The 21063-nt window shown below is 36.8% G+C and overlaps 1 protein-coding gene across 16 annotated transcripts in view; it reads right to left on the bottom strand.

Annotated features, from left to right (window-relative positions):
- Window positions 1-4743: 4743 nt before the first annotated feature.
- Window positions 4744-21063, bottom strand: part of COBLL1 (cordon-bleu WH2 repeat protein like 1) — an 80010-nt gene continuing 63690 nt past the window's right edge. For all 16 annotated transcript variants that reach the window (XM_071747479.1, XM_071747480.1, XM_071747484.1 and 13 more), the window contains 5 exons: window positions 16647-16905; window positions 13991-14076; window positions 11065-12662; window positions 10271-10453; window positions 4744-7303 (listed from right to left, as the gene is read on the bottom strand). In XM_071747479.1, the coding sequence (XP_071603580.1) occupies window positions 7217-7303; window positions 10271-10453; window positions 11065-12662; window positions 13991-14076; window positions 16647-16905 (2213 nt within the window). In that variant the 3' untranslated portion in view covers window positions 4744-7216. The remainder of the gene's footprint in view (window positions 7304-10270; window positions 10454-11064; window positions 12663-13990; window positions 14077-16646; window positions 16906-21063) is intronic.

Genomic DNA, 21063 nt, shown 5'->3' with positions numbered 1-21063 from the left:
ACGCCAGGTCTAAGAGCTGGGGCCACCAGCAACTTGACTGCTTCTTGGCTGTCTCCCAGCAGGCCTTCTGACCATTCAAGAATTAACCCTAGTTGTACCTCAGCTTTCAGGAACTTAACAGTATGCTATTCCTTGTAAGTGAGGCACCTATCTGTGCAGCTGCCTGAGTCCCCATCTTTCTCCCAGTCCTCTATAATTTCAAACTGAATCAATCTGCAATACACTTTTTCAGCCCTCATCTCTTTATATCACTTAGGTTTAGAATTGCAGCAGCTTGGCATACATACCACAAGGACTTGCTTGGTACGTGCACTTTGTAGCTGTAGGTGTCCCCTAATGTGATCCACACTTGCATGGCCAAATACACTTCAGTTTACAGAATGGAAGTGTTTAATTAGCATTTGAAGAAATGGAATAGTGTGTGGTGATGGAATCAATCATGCTGTTTAACCAACGTGATCAACCACAGCTCTCTCCACATTCTTTCCCCTGTCTCCCTGTTTAATCGAGTGTTTCATTTAGAAAATTGCAATCAGCTTAACTATTTGAAAGATGATTTTCACTGTATTTTAGATAAATACTTAAGCAACTGTGAAATAAATTAGTCTCTGCTTTACCACTTCAGATTAAGTGCTAATGTAGTCATCATGTCTGAGACCTTCTCAGCATCACAGAGGGGAAAAAAAGAGACCAGACACCCATATAGCTGAGAGGAAAGTATGAAACTGAGTCAAACAATAGTTTTTTTATTATTTTTTCAACTATAAATATATTAACCATTAATAGGTAAACACTAGTGGTTAATGTACAGCAGCACTAGTACACTAAGTACACTTATACTTGTTAATAGCCACTACTGGCTGTTGCAGCTTCAAGTTCTGTGGATTTATTTGTCCCCCTGAACTGAGCTGACTGAATGCTTCAGCTCCTTTACTCCTCTGGATGTTCACTACCATGTATGCAAACCAACTCTATAATATTTCTATTCTTTTAACTAATCTGTCACTTTTGAAAATTTTCTTTTATGTACTGAACTTTAGCATGTTCTCATTGCATTGTCTATGATGTTATAAAATTCCAAAGGGTAAGCAAGGTCAGTGCTGCTTAGTACTCAGAGGAAAGACTAAACAACTCACTGTGTGAGCATTAATTGAGGCTGGTTGTTTTGCCTTTTGACTTCCTGCATTGCAGATTGTTAAACAGTATTAGAAAACTCCGCTGCATTTAAAATTTGTCTATTTATAAAAAATGGGATGAAAAAGACTAAAAGCTCTTCTCAGTTACTAGATGTGACGAAGTTCTGTAGAGCTCTCCAGTTCTAAGTAACTACATTCTCTGTACCTAAATTTGCTTTGACATTTGCAAAAGACTGTTCTACAGCACTCTAATGCTACTCTGCACTTGAGTGATAAATACAAAACAATTATACACAAATTTCAGTTGCAGCATTTCAAATTATTCCAATTCTTATTTGAACAAAAAACTGTCACCTGGCTTTAAAGTACTCACAGAGCCTTAGGTTTTGTCTTCTCAGTTAAACCTCACTATTTATAATACATTACTATATTTTATGTTGTCCCCTCACTGCTTCAGCATCAGCTTACTTCAAAATAAACATTTTCTGATATGAATTTTGATGGAGTACACTCTTCTTCCAATATTATCTGTAGGAATTCAGGTATCTGATACTCATATGAAAATAAGGTACCACTGTGATCCCTGTGAACCCTGTGCAGTGCTAATACTATATGAGCCTCATGCAGTAATTTCTGCATCAAGCTTATAGTTTGTGATCCCTTAAATCTCAGCTCATATACAGAATGAGAGTATATAGAGTGTATTCTTTAGAAACACCTAGTCTGCCACTCTGATGGATTGAGTTTTCTTCATCCTCTTCATCTCTTTTACTATGGAGTGTTCAAATGATTAAGGAAAAGACTAAGAATTAGTTTCCTACCTTACCTGTAAACTGATCTAAGCATTGTTTGGGACTGCCCAACTAAAGGAAACACTCTTTGGAAATTGCCAAGCAGATTGTTTGTTGAAAGAGAAGACAGTTGTTCTTCATATGCAGCAGCTGATATAAAAACAAATAAACCCACAAAAAATACACTTTATACAATCCCCAAATTGATACCTAGTAAATGTCACTGGCGTTTGTGAATAATCACATTGGCTGCAGTATGTTACTGGCACAAGAGCATTCTCTAAGTTTGAGAAGTTCACAGAGGAACTAGCAACTTACATTCAAATCCAGCTTTTGGAGTCTTCTTGGCACTGGAGTTCTATCTACTTCTACTGGAGTGAAAATAGCCCCCTTGTTATGTCCAGGCCCTAAGTTACACATGTGTAGTCTCTCTGAAATGACAAAAAAGTTCTAGTGTCCTTCTCATAATGATATCTCCCTTTCCCAAGGCTAAGAATTTTTCTTTCATTACTACAATAGAAAATATGTAGCAATCCTGTCCTGTACAGGACTGCATTTTCAATACAGTATTTATAGAACTCTGAAGCCTAAACAGAAAACAAAAAATATGAAAGATGGGGGCAGGAGCAGCACTTCCTATTTTAAGGCACTGCTGAAGAATACTAAACTCATTCAACATCTTCCACTGGGGAGCAGGTGAAGTCATTCCTGAAGTGATAATTTGCCTGTAGAAGATTACTACTTTGTGCATTAAATGGGCAAGGAACAAAAATATCCTTTCTGCCAGTCCTCACAGAAATGGGGATGCTCCAGATCAAGATGAGCAGAATTACTCTTCTTTTTTAGCTGCCTCTTCCCTTTGTCCTTCCTCCTCCTTGTAATTTTATTCTCTTAAGTGTTTTGAATAATTTAGAAATAACTAAGACACTTTTAGTGGTCTTTCCAGGGTGATGGAGGGAGGAGGAAGAAAAGTGTTCATCTACTCTTTCACTTAACACCAGCTGTTTTATTGTTATGTGCCTGTGAGGTTTAATACAGCTAAAGGAGAAAACTACAACTCTTCCAAATCTGCTCCTTGAATACATATAAACACCAGGAATATTAAGGTGTTAAGTGCTTTTGCTAAAGAGCAGGAACAGCTGACAAAAAATAATACAACTTTATGTACAGACTCTTTACAAATAGTTTCTGTGGTAGCTACCATGTCACACAGTTCTTGAAAGGAAGACAAAGCAAAATTCAGTGTTTTTTAAAAGTGTACCTGTTACTTGCATATTTTTTGTCATTTTAACAAGGACACTTTCCCTCTCACAAAGAAACCTAATATGAAATTGCAAAGAAAAAAACATCCATCTTACCTGTAATTTTCAATTGTATTGTATAAAAAAATATACATAGAAAACAATTTTCAGTTAAGAGCTGTGAACCATTTCCACTGGTATTGCTAGAGCTCTGCTTAATCATGGAAACAAACTTCACAAGACATTTGCATACAAGTGATGTTTCAGATTCATCTGCCCAGTCAGCAGCTAAACTGAACAGAACATTGCAGCTTCAGAAACTCAGACCATTCACAGTACCCAGAAGCAGTTGAGCCTGTGAAGATGACAACCCTGGTCAAAACACACTATTTTAACTTCAGCCTCACACTCTGTTAGCATGGACATGAACAATTAAATTAAGGCATATTTTCCCTTCTGCAAAGAGCTCTATTTACTTGGCTTCTGACCCATCAACTTAGTAATCTACAGTTATTCTTCAGTCTAGTTGTAATTATCCAACAGATGATAGATGCATTCTGGCCAAGTGTTAGATACAGGGCTGTACACCCCACTGCTCAACAGCATCTTGTCTTTGTTTCTGTTTAACATAATTTTTTTGACCTCTTCTGCAGCTCTTAAAAGGTTTGCTTTGGCTGAAAACAGGTTCCTGTAAAATTTAATTTAACTTTAACTTAAAATTAAAAGCATTAGTTGCTCTCATGTCATATTCTCATCCTTTACCTGTGTGATCCCGTGCCTCTTGGTCCATATCCATGTCCTTTTAATGTCTTCCTTGTGCTCATAGATGTTCATGTTGAGTGCTACAATAATGCTAGGGCACAAATCAGAGTAGCTGGAAAAAATAGGGCACTGAGTACTAAATATACTTCCCCAAAATGTAGACATCCAGTGGTTTAACATCTTTCAGCTGCAAATACGAGAGCTCTTGACTTGGCCTTAAAATCTCTAATCACAACAACATTTCCAAATACTATCTGGTGATGCTCTCCCAGCAAAAGCGCTCCATTCTTCAAGTATGTCTGAAGTCTTGATTATAAGACTGTGGAAGAATCCACAGGAGAAATAAAAATAGTATCATCCATAATAACCAAAGAGATCATTGCTACAGTCTCTCCTTTTCCTAGCCCTTTTTTACTTAAAAAGTCCTGGAGTCTGAGACAGACCTATATCCCATCAGGCTACATGTGCTACTTCTTCAAAGAACATCATAGCTCACTTCTACTGGGATCTGCTATTTTCTCTGCACACTTGCACTGGCACTCATTTCCTGCAATATCAGGACTAAAACATATTGACTGCCATGCAAGAGCAGCAATGGGATTATAAGTAGTATGACATAAATATCTACTTTCTGTTGGAAGACATCTCTAATACAGGTTGCCCAAACTGTACATAATCTTGTCCTAAAAACAGTCTGTTTTCCCTCATGTAAGGGAAATTTACTGCTGTCTAACTTAGGCATGCAGCTGCAAGAAACACTCATTACTTGAACAGAAATGTTTTCTTGTTTGAACAATGAATAAACATGTTAAGTTCATTAACAAGCATCCTTCTGTTGTATTTAATACAAGACTATAAGAAAAAAATAGCATCTAGATATACAATATCAAGATTTTAAATTGTCATATATATACCAGAAGAAGGGGAAAGAAAGTTTTGCTAAACAGTATTGCTAGCTAGTAACAGAAAATCACAGTAGAAGAGTTTCGAAGTGCTATTGAGTGCAGACATTGCAGTTCATTATCAAGCAAGTTCAGATGCAAAGACAAGAAACGCCAAAATTCAAGCCAGGTGTTTTTAGTTTTAATTTCTTTTACATAAGAGGTTCTTTGCCTTCAGGAGTTCATATAAAAGGGCAATGTACTTTCAACATGCGGGATAAGGAACGTGCACCAGAGTTGTTCTGTAGTCAAAATCAAAGACAACAAGAACAAAGCAAGGTTATTTGATCTTCTCCCCTAATCAGAATAATTGGTCTCCACCGATTTGGTTGAAATAGTGCAATGTCAAGCAGATTTGTATTACCACAGGTGGAGATTAAATTAGTCCTATAAAAAAATTTTAGTCACCTTGGCAGAGACTGAAAAGGTTTGAGGAAAAACAAGTAAACCCCTAGCACCCAAAGTACAAACAAGGAGATTCCTCTTGCAGTGCAGCTTCTTTGTGGCAGTTACTGATCATCATGTTGTATAGGAATGCTTAAAACACGCTCAAATATTACAATGGACACAGACACTGGAGTCCTGGGAGAGTTACAATTTTCAAGTCTGTCCCTCAAGACACAGTTAAATCTAGAATGTAAGCTCCAGTTAGAAACTAGAAAAAAATCCTATCTCTTCTATCTCACTATTTTTAAGTGAATGATGAAGTGTTATTTTGCAGGAAGACTCTGAAACAGAGATTGTGAACCCCATGTGGGTTCCCCCCACTCTTGGATTTAGCTCTTGCTGGGAAGCAAGAACAAAATGGAGTTGGAAGTGGTTATGTACATTGGCAGGGGACTAAGATATAGGAAAGAAAACATTAGAGAACAGCAGTGAACAAATGTTCATCAGTTCTCTTTATGAATTTTTATTTACCAAAACATTCCTTGAAGGGTTTCAGCATTAAGTTAACACTGTTATTTGTAATCAATAATTGACTCTGTACTAGAAAAGTAATGAGACCTCTGAGATTATTGCACAAAAACCTGGCAGCAAACGATTAATAACCCTTTGAAATGCACATATAGATCAGTTTCTGAAACTGAATTACAGAATGTCTCTAAAGTACAAAATAAATATATTGTTAAAGAATAGAAACTAAATACAATTATTTGATTTCAATCAAGTCCAACAAGAAAATATTTTAATATGGCAAATAACCCAGCAATTACTGCATGCATCCATTATTTAGCTATTCTACCATGAGTGTGGTCATATTTCTACCCCTCTCCCCAGAATGTATAACCTTGATAAGAATTATAGAAAATAGATAAAATATAAAATGAAGGGGTTTTTTAATATATATATATATTCCCATCTTGGTATTTAATGCTTAATCTATAAATAGACACAAGAATGTTGTGTAAATGTGTTATTGTGCTGTTTTGAGATTAAAATATTTTACATTAATAGGTCCAAAGCAGTTCATTCTTTAGCCATACTTCCAGTGAAAAGAGATTTCTTCTGTTTCATTAAGTATCAAAACTGGAATTTGCATATTATCAGTAAGTGACTTTATGCTGATGACTACTTCAAAATATATCTAGTTCACAAAAAGTATTGCTTATCCAAGTGCTAGGTAAATACTATATACATGTAGTCAAAGAATAGAGGAGAAACATCATGTAGTGCTACAGTTAAGAAATAAGCTTCTAAGTAGTACAAAAATTTCCAATAATTTATGTCCTGGGTTCTTGGGGTTTTTGTGTGCTACCAGGAAAAAATTAAAGGAGATTAAAAAATTGAAAATATCTATCCCAACTACTCTCAGCTGAAGAAACAAAACCACCCAATTTTTTAAGAGAAACAAAGCATTACATATCATTAAGATTTTCTACTAATAACAAATTTAATTTAACAAAGTAATATGGAGGCAGCATGTGATAGATTTCAGTTGAGACATTCCATTAATGTAATACAGAATTGGAAATTAACGATCAAAAATTGATTAGATTGCTTCAAATCTGTAGTTTCAGCATAGTGCTACATACATATTTTTCACTCTTGAAGGCTAAAATTAAGAAAATTTAATCTCCTTCTAACATAAGCAAAGCTCATCTGCACCTTCTCTTAAATCTTTTTAGCAGCATAGTCAGCTTTATAAAGAGAAAAAGGCAAAATATTACCATAATTTACACATTCTAATAATATTTCCAAGGCATCAAAAGACCCAGCTTGAAATTCCTAAAACAATTGTCAACAATATATTAACATATACTTGCATTTACACATTCCAAAAATTGTAGTTAGTATTAAGTCGGCCTATGAAGCAGTAGTAAAGTGCGAAATATTTGGTATAATATCTAGTGATTAGTTTTTGCTTCTGTGGAATACAAAGGACTAAGCCTGGCTCTTCCGTTGACAGATACGGTGTTTGATGGAGGACCAACCTGCAGGCAGGGGGGGAAAGAAAAGAGGAGAAAAAAAAGATAGAATATTAACCTAACTTTACATCCTCTTGTCTCTGTAGCTTGTTACAGAGTATTACTTCAAGGCAACAGAAAAACTGTTACTCCAGTTAGCATTTTTCTCATCACAATGAAAGACCTCCTCTGTGATTTCTGAACACTACAGAGCAGAAATGTAAGATACCACTGAAAAATGTATTTTATCCTATCTAAAAATTCCATGTATAACTATCGAAGACATGCATAATTTTTAGTCCTTCTCTAGACCTGCTTGCAAAGAAATGCTTGAAAGCACATAACTAAACCAAACACTTTTTATTTCTAGCAAAATCTTCTGACACTCCTTTATACCATAGATACATTTCTTTTATCAGGAGCAAGTTACAGCTTCTTGGATAGATAGCAAAGACTGGATTTTCAGGGGAACTGCATAAACCAACTACTCCAGCTGGAGTTAAAAGGAGCTGTGGATGCTCCACAGCCATGCAAACCACATACCACAGCTTACAGTTTTCTGAACACAACAAAAACATTCTGAAGAGAAAAATTATTCAAAAGAAACCTCACTTGACCCATTTTAGGTTACTAATTACTGGGGGCCCTATTGAATAGAAAAGACCAGCAACACAAAAGTCCACAGATCTCAGCATTGCATACTCACAACATATTGAGTAAAACAGGGTGGGGGTGGGGGGAGATAAAGAATTTGCCTAGGGGTCCCAGCATTTTTTTGTTAATGATTCCCTCACAGAACCAAAAGAAGGGAAAATATGGTGAGAGGTAAAAAGAGAAGCAAGCACCTGACAAACCTCATTGACAATTAAAATAGATCATTTCACCTTTAGATTATTTCACCTTTTACTGAGTGCAGCTAGTAACCTATTGCTGCAGAATGCCTGATTTCTATGTTTTTTTTACTACTGCCAGTTCTCCATCTTAAACATAAAATTGAATAATTGTATGTGTGTTTCTGGGGTTTTTTTAAGCCTGTTTCATATTTCTATGTTTCAGAATGGGTTTTTTTGTGTTTACAGTATCTTCATTATTGGAATTTCTCTTTAAAAGTATAACCCTGTCCTCACCAACAACCATGCCTATTCACATTTCCCATAGTATCATAAAACAAAGTTCACACACTATGCAAAATAATTAAAGTTCAGTATTAGTCAGAAGGTACTTAGGTATTGAAGGAAATTTGAGGAATTGGAGCAAAAATAACCCCTTAATGAAAATAGATGCAAGCAAAATCCAAACAATATTTCTGGTAGAACAGACAGATTTGATCTCCAAGTGACACTGAACACTACAGCATTTACTTAATGTTAAACTGTTTTTTAAATGGCTGTGGTTAGTGATATGTAGTTAGAAGTAATACTGCAGTGCATTACATGCTACTTTTACTGACTAGAGGTCAAAACCTACTTGAGCATGGTTGTAACCTTCCCAAGAAACTGAAAGTATAGAAAAGATGGGAGAACTACAAGCTTAAGAGAGGCCATTACAGTGCTACACTGAAACAAAACCTTAAGTATAAAATGTATTGTTATATTATCTAACCATCCACTGAGTATGAGAGATTTCCATAAAAACAAAACAAAAAAAAAAAAAAAAAAAAAGCCACCACCAAAAAACCCCAAACAACTACCTCACATTCACCTACCACACATAATTCAGTTCTTTCAAGTTGGAAAGGGAAGAGAGAGAGAAATTACTTAATTTCTTTAACATTTTGCAATGATATATTATTCCTCTATACTGAACACAAAATACTAATGATGGGTCAAGAAAGCTTTGTGTGAGAAATTGTCTGTTTACAAATTTAAAACAATACAAATTTTTAAAGCGTGCAATTGAGAGAAATATAGGTGAATTTTAAGAGAAAGAAAGGAAAGACTAATCCACAGTTCTAACCTGCAGGGGAGGTAAAGGTGGTCCTACCAAGCCTGTTGACAAAACATTAAAAATTATCTTACTACTGATATGAAAGAGCAGCAGGAGGCTTGAGGTACATTTAAGAAGAATTAAGGGGCTGATAAGAATCTTGTAAATAGAAAAATTTACTCTTTAGAACTTCTGTGTGTTATCTGCCTGCAAAAGATTGCACCTCCTTTGGGTCTAGGGTGAAGCTTCTTGTCAAGTGTCTAAAACCATACCGCTTCAAACCATATAAATGCAATCAAATAATTGAATATCATAGAATCATAGAATAGTTTGGGTTGAAAGGGACTTTTAAAAGTCACCTAATCCAACCCCCCTGCAATACACAGGGACATCTTCAACTAGATAAGACTGCCCAGAGCCCCATCCAACCTGACCTTGAATATTTCTTCCAGAAATCAGGCAACTGCCTGTTCCAGTGTTTCACCACCCCCATTGTAAACATTTCTTCTTTATATCTAGTCTGAATCTACCCTGTTTTAGTTCAAAAACATTGTCCCTTGTCCTATTGCTACAGGCCTTGCTAAAAAACTTGCCCCCTATTTTTATAGGCCTTCTTTAAGTATTGTATGGCCACAAAAAGGGCACCCTGAAGTCTTCTCTTCTCCAGGCTGATGTTCCCCAACTCTCTCCAGTCTTTCTTTATAGGAGAGTTGTTCCAGCTGTCTGATCATTCTTGTGGCCTTCCTCTGGACCTCCTGCAACAGATCCACGTTTTTCCTGTGGTATGTTCCTGATTTTATTAAAGAGATACTTAAATGATAACTTTGAGATTTACAATTAATTTCAGAAAGATTTTTGGTTGGATTTGTACTGTTTGAAAATATGGATGTGAAGCTTTGCATCTGCATTCACCAGTTTATTCTGCAGAATACTCTCTTCCTCTCCTTCCTTCCCACTGTTAGGGGAGCTCCTGGCAGCACTTTGTGCTTTTAGTGTCAGGCATCAGCATGGTAATTTTGAAGGAACTACCAGGAATTCATTGGTATGGATGCAATGATGAAAACTCACCCTTTTCAATTTGGCAGCAGCTTCTCCAGAGCGGATTGCAGCCATCAAGCTCTGATGGATCTGTTCTGGGTCAGAGTGCTGAAACGTCATTGCAGTTGGTCTTTTAGTGACAGAGGGTGGGTGGTCACTGGAAGCACCTGACTGCACCTGACTCTTTTGCTCACTGTTCACATTCCTGGCTTCCTGTAAATGGAGAAAGTGGGAGGAAAACCAAAACAAAAATCTTTAATCTGAATTAGTCATAAATGGAAAACTAAGTCAACCTGGCACATGGTTGCACATCAAACTGCCACCATTCTAGTGTTTACTTCATTAGAGATTTCAGAGATCAGCCACATTTCCACTACAGCACATAATTCTCCCTTAGATAATTATGCCAGCAAAATTCTATAGCCCTGTCCAAGTATGTTTGTGCCACGATCACTTGAAGGTTGATCACACTACTCAGAATTAAATTTAAGAAATCAGAACACAGAACCATAAAGAAGAAATCACACATATTCCAAACATAAAAATAGGTATCAACAGTGTGAATTATTCTATTTAATTTACTGTTCTCCAAAGGAGGGGCGACTAACTATGGGAAGAAATAATCATTTCTAGTAATCTGAATGCAGTAGTTCTCACTTCAACATTCCCAGTACTTCACTATGATGTGGTGCTACTGTTGGACACCACAAGGGGTTTACAATGGATAAATACAACTCAGGGGACAGTTCAGAGACCAGCCTCTACACTAGTCACACAAGATGACAGCAGATCAACAGCCAACCAATATTAGAAATACAGTTTACCTTATCCATTAGACTGTTTTGTGCCCCTCCTGTTACAGTCTGTAAGGAAGGGCTTTTCACTTGAGGCATGGAGGTAGCCAAGGAAGATTCAGCTGCTGAAGTGGCAGAGGAGAGTTCAACCGGAGATTCCTCTCTCAGTGCTGGGCTAGTGATTGTACGGGTCTTACTGAACGACTGTGACCGTTTGACTGCAGATGAGACAGCAAGAGCAAAAGGGGATGGTCTCGAACTGGAGTACGGCTTTGGAACTGCAAAAGTTCTTAAAGTTTTTAGGTTCACCAGTGCTGGTGGGCAGGAGGGGACACTTGAAGGTTTATTGCTTTTAACAGGTGAAATGGGGGATTCAATTTTTTTTTCAGCATCAACTTCTCCTTCATCTGCTGGAGGAAAAGAAACACTTGCTTTATGTAAAGACAAAGAGGTTGGATCAGGTGATGAGACTCTTTTTCCCATCTCTGTATTTTTAACTTCATTTTGAATGGAATTAGGAGCAACAACAGTACTTCGGGCAACTGCAGATGTCACATAATGACCTGAAGCTCTTCGTTGCATCTGCAGATAAAAAGAACTAGGCTTTGTTGTAGGACTTAGTACGTTTGACTTGTCCTGAGCCTCAGAAGATGCATTTGTATTATCCAAGCTTAGCGGTGGGACACGCTGTTTGGAAGACTCTATTTCCATCCGGTTGCTGTCAGAAGTAATCTCAGCTCCAGACACCAAAACATGTTCAGAAAGGCTGTTCACTCTGTGCAGCAGATTATTTGCAGCAGGTTCATTTGGTGAATCAGTCTGCAGATGACCCACACTTTTTGGAAGATAAGAAATTTCAGCTTGCACTGTGAGTCCTTTAGGATCTTCATGCTTCAGAGAGTTTTCCAAGGGAGATACCTCTTGATCCTTATAATCTGATGGACTTTCTGATTCCCAGCTCTTCATTATTTCTAAGGATTTTGGAGGCACTATCTTGTAAGTAGTCATTCCAATTTTTGGTATGTAATCTCTTGTAATTTCATTACCAGGCTTGGGTTTAGGTTTGGCATCCTGTCTATAAAAAGGGTGTCCTCTTACAGGAGAGCCAACTGGAGTCTTTGCAGTTGTGTCTGGTGGAGAAAAATTACTTCCATTCATACAAAGGTGACTCTGATCTTTTGTCAGAATTACTTTTTCACAGGCTGCTTCTTGTTTCTCAAGATTTTGTTCTGTTGAAGTATCTTTATCCTCTTGTACTCCGTGCCTCACCTGAAGTGGGCTGTTTGTATCTGTGCTGTATTGAGTGGTCAGTCCTCTGAATGTGGGTGATTCATAACCTTGAGGAACGATAATTTCTTTCTGTTTAGTCCTTCCCAAATTGCTATCTGATGGACCTGTCTGAATTGCAACATCCTGAGTTTTCACTATGTCCAAGCTGTTTTGCTTTTCTGGAATCAGTTGAGGATAATTCTGAGGACTTACAGATACATCATTTTTACATGCCTGGCAGTTTGATAGTCTGTCAACTTCAAGCTTGTTATTTTCTCTAAAATTTACTGTTTTAATTTCAGCTGTCTGAAGTTCTTTCCCTTCTTCTGTTGTTGGAAGGAGTTTTGTATCACTGTGATCTTTAAGTTAAAGAGAGATTCCAAAATTAATAAAAATGCCGAAAAGATTCAGCCTTCCCCCTCACATCACAAAGCCCCACGTCTGCTGTATTTAACTATAGGGACTGGCTCCTCACTAATAGAAAAATTTTCCTTGGAAAGGCAATTTAAAGATATACTTATCTGTGAATAACATTGCCAAATAATAGCATTCTTACTCAGGTATTCTTCTTTAATTAACATACTACTGGTGCCATGCATCAACTTAATAGAAAAAGCTATTCTAGAATAATTTTAAAAGTGCTTATATATTTCCATTGATTATATAGGCTCAGGAACTCAAGGACTATTCAGTATTAAGCTAGCTGGAATTTTGATGTAGTTCCATACTTTTGTTGCTTCTATTCTTTAGTTTTCACATTATAAATGTTGTCAACTATACCTTATGTATTTGTAAAAGGGAGCAATAGGAAAACATGTACAAAAGGAATTTTCCAAATTTTTCAGTTTAACAAGTCTAATAATTCAGTTTTCTACCCATGGACTAAACACACATAGTCCTCTCCAAAACACAGGAATACTTGGGTCAATTTTTAAAAAATACAATATTAGGAAAATTTAAACTCTAAGAATAACCATTTAGGGTGGTATTTTGCAAGAAAAAAAGTCTATCCTCATTTCAATATTTTACAAAATGACATTTAAAGCTTATGCCACATATAAACAGGACAGTATGTTGTTTGATTTATAAAAGAAGTGTACTGAATGCAAAAGACTATGGAAGGCCTAGTACATAAAACTGAAAATCTGTGTCACAAAAAGGTTTAAAAATAGTATCAAGTCAGTTCACTTAATCTACAGCAAAAAAACATGATCCATTAGATGCACAGGATGTCATAATGTCGTAATTTCTTTTCAAATCATCATGTTACTCTGTTCTATTTGTGTTTAAAAATATTTTCATTTTCATTCAGAAAACTCATGCTAACTTCCTAAGCAAGGAACAATGATTGGCCTCTCCTTCCCCACTGTGTTCTGGTGCCCAAATCACAGCATGTGGCTGCATAGTCTCAGTGCTCAGCCTCCCCCTTCTCAGCACTGCTCCACCCATACTGTCCTACAACAGCACAATGCAACTTTCACTCCTGCTGTAGAAAGTAATCTTAAAAAATTAAAAAAACCCCATGAAACCGCAGTCAATTCTTGTCACCTCATCTCAAAGAGGATACACCAGAGCTAGAGAAAGCACAAAGAAAACATTCAAGACTTGACTGTATTGTAATTTTTTTCAAAGGAGTAGTTCTCTTCAGAACTGTTCTGAAGTATTAAAAAGAGGGGGAACTACTCACCATTGGTTCTATGTTGATCCAAAATTCTAAGCTTCCTGTCTTTTTCAAATGCATCTTGCTCACTGCTTATCTTAGTCTGTAGTCCTCTGCAAAGCACACAGTACATAATATATGCTGGTATCATTCATTTCAGTAAAACACAAGAAACAATGAAAGAGAACTGGCAATACTTTCCAAACACAGATGGACAAAATAGAATCACTCTGCCAAACACTGGAGTACTCAACAGGATAGATTATATTGTATTAAAAAAAAAAAAAAAAAAAAAAAAAAAAATCAAAACGCAAAAAGACCAACAAAAGAAAAAACCCAAAACAAAAAACCAAAAAAAAAAAAAAAAACCCAAGAGGAAACGAGGAAATGATGCTATGATTTTTACCAAAATGACATGCAGCTTCTTCTCTTCTGTGTAATCAGATGATCAGCTTCCCTTCCCTTCCCTCTTCTCCTTTTTACTTGTAGTTTGAACAAGCCCCTTTCCAGTAACAACTCAGTTTCAATTAAGCCACAAAGGTGATGGTTTATCATTCATGTAAGTGTTCTTAGTGAGAAGGCTTCTGACATCCCCAACATGTAAAACATATCCTTGATTTTGTCCCTAACATGACATGCATGAAGCTGTAGGAGACACTGAATGCGTATGAACACAGAAAATGTTCACTATGGACTTTTCGAAATATAACAAAAAAATTCTCTGCCCCTTTCAAGAAATACTTTGAGAACAAAAGAGATAAGCACCAAACATGTGGCTTGTTGCATATGCATATAATTTCTGTCTTCAGACCATGGTAGACAAATAAATGCTGCAAAAACTCCTCTTTTCGCTGGGAATATTAAGAACTTGACTTTAAAAGGTACATAAAAAGGCTCAAAATGCTTGAAATTTATCTTTAAAAATTATTACAACTTCAAACTTATATCTCTGTTTAAGACACTTACTGGCTATAGTTACAAATTATGAACATTCCAAGTAATTTGTCACATCAAAGATACTAGCTGTCAGGAGCCAGTGCCTTAAACTGAAACATCTGCTGGGAATTATTTCAAACCATAGATTCCCCAATAACCTTCCATCCTCATGTTGCTTGTACAGTCCAAAATATAGTGCAAGTGTTCAACAAGGACATTTTGGGAGCATATGCTCTCAAAATTACTGTTGGAAAAAACTTAAAACTCAGTTCTGCACTGCCTAGTCTTGCATATCTCCATTCCCTTGAGCACAGCTGAGGGACTCAACTACACATATTCACAACAGGCTGAACTGTTTAAAAAAAAAAAAAGAAAAGCAAAACCCAAGAGTCACAGAACAGCACAGAGTATCACTACAGAAATCAGTGGTTTTGACTGGAATATTACACATATCCCTGGTTTGATTAAAAAGGAGCTCTTCAAAGTAGCTAGACCTTTTATAAAAGATCAGAATTATTAAAAGGTTCCAGAAATATAATGTCAGAGAAACTTTAGTCCCCATTCTGAAATCCCTGTGGTAATTCTGGAAAGAAGGGATTGCCAAAGAGTGCAGTGCATGCTAGATGATAGTCACCAGAATTATAGGCCCTGAAAGCTATTGCAAGTTAGTGGAGCAAAAAAAGAAGCATTGGCTGTACTGGTCCAATAGCACAGGTCTGATAATTCACAAGTGCAAGACAACTTAGAAACAGCATTTGTCTGGTTCTCCTCCTCCTCACAGATCCCCATAGAGCAGAAACACCCAAGCACCTGGCACAGTATTTCTCAAGACTGAGCACTAAAGATTTTTCTGAAGCCCTGGACTGACAAAACACCCTTGATATGCAAGTCAAAGCTCTCTGTGATGCCTTGAAAGTTTTTGGCTACTGGAGCATTCACACATTTTGGCTTCTGTACAATAACTGAAATAGTTCTTTCAATTTAAATTGGGCACAGTAGCCGGTTTAGTTGCCCCAGGGAACAGAGAAACAGTGAATTACATTAACACAATGGGACTTCTCTGGACAATGCAACATTTATTTCATGCAGGCACTAACTCATGTTGGAAACCTGCTGAGTCAGGTAGTTTAACAAACATGCTGAAGGGCAGAGGTACATCATCACCAGAAGGGAAAAAAGGGCTGTTAAGAAAACTAAAGTGTTTATTCTTCAAAAAAGAAGAATTAACTTGCTTTCCTGACAGCAGATGGATCCAGACAGGTCAAGACAACTGGCTGACATATAAGGAAAAGACAAAAGAAAAATTAAAGCCAAAACAAATGTGCAAGCAATAGATAACTGTGGAAGAACAGAAATGGCCAATCTATCTGGTTTTCCCCAACTCTAGAAATGAATTTTTAAATTCTTATTTGATTAATCAATCAACATTTTTTGCAGCACACTGCCCTATTAAATATACCGATTATTTGAAATCAGGGTTGAACTTTTCTGGGGTCCAGCTGTCTGAGTAGTAAGGAAAGGAAGGCTTAAACAGAACAGCCTGCAGAACACTGCTTTGTCATTCTGTTGAAAAGCTTCATGAATTACTGGGCACAGAAGAATGCTACAATGAAAGTTAAGCATATTAAGCTCGTTCCTCTTTGACAGTTCACTATTCTGTGCTCCACAATGAAACAGCACTCTACGTTTTATTTGCCTCCCCCATTCCTTCCCCAATTCTCCTTTCTTTGTCACAAAACGTACTTACTTGCCATCTGTGCTCATATTTTCTTGTTTTTCTTCCTTGAAGCTTTCTGAGCTGTCTACAGAAACACTACCGGGAACTGAAGCTGATGAAGCAGGATTATTTTTTTCCATTTCCAGTGGTACCTCAGCAGAGCTGAAGGCTGCAGTAATCTCTCCTGTCCCAAGAGAGTTATTTGTGCTTTCACTGTCCTCTCTCTGTTGCACACTCATCTCTTCCCTTTCATCAATTTCTCCCAGGCTGTATTCTGAGCTCTTTACACCTACCCTCACAGAAAGAAAACAAACAGATGAACAATCAACCCATAATAAACAACAAAACAAAAAAATTAAACAACAAACAACTCTCAGTGCAGGGTGTAGATACAAAGGTTCTGGTGAAATCAGCCGAAGGAGTTTGAAGAAGGAAAATGGACATTTACCTTCATACTTCAGGTTAAAAAAAAAAAAACCACCAAAAAACCAAAAAACCAAACCCCACCTCATTCATATTTTTAACTTCACACTATTTAGCTTCTGGTTCTAATTATCTCATTTTACATGCGAGAATATGCTCATTACCATGCTACTGTCCATATGCTTCTGTATATGAAATTGCCATATAATATTTTCCTTGTTTAACCCAAGTACCCAATTAGGATAGGTCAAAATATATTTAACAATATCATAATACCATGAAGGTAAACTGTTTATTTTACCCAGACTTCTTAATATGTCTATTAGCTCTCCAATGAGGTTTAAAATAGACTGTTCCTTTATATTAGAGTAGGTATGTTAGAGAACTAAAAAGCGACCGAAATCTCAGTTTTGCTCATGGTTTGAGCAAGTATGCTCACCACTATCAAAATTTTTACAGAACTACCCTAAATGTATGAAAACATAAAAGTGTCTTGTGAAGTGCCCTCTGTTACAGTAGAAATACACAAAAATAATGTTCACAGAAAAATGTTAATCCATAAAAAATTACATTTTCAGCTAGAGCACAGTTACACTGAAGTGCTTAGTTACTGGATTAGGACACACATGAATCAATCTGTCTGAAATTAAACTAATAAATCCACCTATTTTCATTTCCAGAGGAACTAACGATCTCAAGTTTTACTTTCCTGAAAGCAATCTTCCAAAAAAAAGTTGATGACTCAAATTTTAAAATATTAGCAAATAGACCATACAATTAACCTCTTGGCTTTGCAACTTGCAATCTATAACATAAACCAAATATCAATTCCATCTCTATAGTGGTACCATGGAAGGCTGCTGGCCACAAGGGAGCCATACAAGCAGTGTCTATCCCTGACCTCACCAGGGTATTTCTATCAGTTCTTCCAGCACCAGTACCTGCTAGATACATGCCTTGCACCTGGACAGTTAGATTTCAGACTTTTTCTAAGTTGTATCAGTAAATTTCCAAGTGCATACCAAGCCTAACAATTACAACAAAATACTGGCTTAAAGCAAGCGATGCTGGAAAACAGCAGATCTCTGAGTATGAAGAATTGACTTTTTCTGTACAGACATTGTTATCCTACAGTGCTTCCAGTACTTCTCTAGGAATACATTGTTATCAAAACAATAGAAAGCTATCTATATTGGAGAAAGTCTCAGCACAGAAATTTTGATTTTTCCAGTAGAGTCATTAGTTAAGATGTCAGTAGTACCAAAGTTACCCATTCACAGTTACAGAGCAACTATAAAAGCCAAACAGTTTACTATTTAATTTTTTTGGGGGGTGGAGAGGGTGGGTATTGCACTCTTGAAATTATACCTTGTAGTTACACATCAAGCAATGTGATCAATGTGTCATGCCCGTGAATGCAGAGGTGGTTTAGAGGTGGTTTAGATCCCCAGAGAGAGGAGCAAAATGGCAAAGTGGTACAGGTGAGATCCTTCCATACCAATATGCCAAACTAGTATTAAAGTGACTCCTGAAGAATTTACTATTAGTCAGGGCCTTATCTTCCTTTCTCTCCCTGCCAAAGCCTTTCATTTCCATCCAGAGAAAAGTCATACCTGCAGCCTAATACTGTGGGGGATGATCTTAGTGATAGAAGTATAAATTTAGGTGTGCAAAGATAAATACTTATGTCACAAGGCACCACCAAAACATAAAAGAATTTGGGCAAACATCAAACATGCTGAGACTATTCCATAGCCCAAGAACACTGGAAGCCCTCAAGAACACTGTCTCCTTCACTGATAAGAACTACTATACCATGGGCCTGAGCTATCAACAGCCACGGGAACAAAGACTAAGACCTTCAGTCTAAATGATCTGTGGAAACCTAAAATATAAAACAAAGCACAGCCAGGACTTCTGATAAGACAAATGGAAGCATTCTGGAGTTGCTATGGCTTCATGCCCAGCCACTGCTGTCATCTCTGTTGCTTTTCCTCTGGAGAGAAGTATAACAGAGGCTGAGTTGTATCTATCTTGATGAGATGGCAATTTAACATGGGTTGGTAGGAGCCATTGCTGACATTCCTGCTATGTGGAAGTCTAGGAACACTTTCAAGCTTTGGAGTGGACTAACCTGACCTAGAAATGTGTAATACCAAATAAAAACAACCCTCACTTTTTCCAAAGTGCTCTACCTAATTTGTCAGTGTAACATCAGCCTCGCTTGGAGTTAATTTCAACTTGTGGCTTTCTGTCTGTTACTGGATCTCATCCCAGACCTTGGCCACCACTGCTGTGGCAGAATAAAGTCTGAATGTAATTGATACATAAACTACACTTAACAGCCATCCTTCACATACATCATGCAGTTAACTCCCCAGAGAAACAGTTCAGATTTTATGACTTGTTTTCAAACCTTCAGTTTAGAGTTTTTATATGCAATATATTCCTAGGAAGTAATTATGGCAATACTGGCTAAATACTGTTGCCTTATTGCTTATCTACTCTATATGTAGGTAAATATATAAATTGCATTTTTGTCTGTGTATAATTTCTTCTCTATGAACATTAGTCACTGAGTTTTAATTAGTCCTCAGAGAACATTTTTAAAACCTACAGGCTGACATAGTGAAGACATACTTGATAAGATGACTGACATACTAACTGCAAGTCTCCCTTGAGCCAGTCAGAACCTTCTGCACAATACCAACCAGTGCTTGTAAGCACCAAAGCTGGAAAGCCTGACTACATCATGAAAATCTGCCAGTGTTCTTGCTCTTCACAATACAGTGCTTAGATTGGTTCTCAGGACATACTGTAACCAAGATTATATCAAGGGACTTGTTTGATGAGAAGTCTTTGGGAAGGTGAATGAAAATCATAATATGGAAAAAAAAATGTTTATTACCCCCGACGTTCAAATTAATTCTCTCAATATTTATTCTAGTAGATGTATCCTTTTAAACTACTTCTTATGAAGGTCTAGTCTGGTTTTACACCATGAGAAAACTGTCATTTCACAATAGAAATGTTGCCTATTTGAAATTATATAGCATACTCCCTCATAATGTACATGTGTCTATTAGCTATGCACTACTTAAGACATCAAATAACATTTACTGAATATTTGCAATGGTTCATTACAGGGAAGGAGGCATCACTGTATTGGCTAACACAGCAATGCATAACAGAACTCTCTGGGGAATGCCAGTCACAGCTCAACAAAAGCTTGACCAGTAAAGCAGTATTAAATGGAAGGAGCTACTGAGTTTAAAGTTAAAATCATGTCCAATTCAACAATTAAGAGATATTGAACTATTTCATCTCTTTAAAACAATAGCCAAAAGTGCATAATTTGCAGACTAGGAATAGGACCCCATCTACTGTAATTGATTTTGCTGCATGCAAATATTGATTCTCACAGTATGATGGGTTTTGCTAAAAGGACCCTTTATAAACAGGCCTTGGGACAGTTTCAGAGATGCCACCAGAGAGCAGCAGTATCCCATGAGAAAAAAAAAAAAAAAAAGGAAAAAAAAGAAAAAAAAAGGGAAAAAAAAGAAGGAAAAAAAAGGGGGGGGAAAAGAAGGAAAAAAAAAGGGGAGAAAAAAAGAAGGAAAAAAAGGGGGGGAAAAAAAGAAGGGAAAAAAAAGGGGGGGGAAAAAAAAGGAAAAAAAAAAAAAAGGAAAAAAAGAAAAAAAGGCAATGAAGCTGTGCTACCTGATATGACTCTATGTTTATAAAAATGAATTGCATTAAGTCTTCAACAGAGATCAGCAGCAGAAGAAAGAAGCCTCTTGCAAACTGCAGAGGTAAATCTCAGAGCTCAACACAGACTGTTTTAAGCCCAGGGAAGACAATGACATTTTTCTATTTCATTCCATTACAGCTTAAATTAAAATAGTTAACTAAAAACATCAAACAGAGATTCCTAAATCTATGGAAGAGCAAGCAAACCATTTCTATGAAGTTCACAGCAGCTTATTTATGCATCACTTGGACTTGACAGCAATGAGAAATGCAG

Source organism: Heliangelus exortis, chromosome 6 (genome assembly GCF_036169615.1).
Source record: "Heliangelus exortis chromosome 6, bHelExo1.hap1, whole genome shotgun sequence".
Taxonomy (NCBI): domain Eukaryota; kingdom Metazoa; phylum Chordata; class Aves; order Apodiformes; family Trochilidae; genus Heliangelus; species Heliangelus exortis.
The sequence above is the reverse complement of the archived record's forward strand: the minus strand, read 5'-3'. Positions and strand labels throughout refer to the sequence as shown.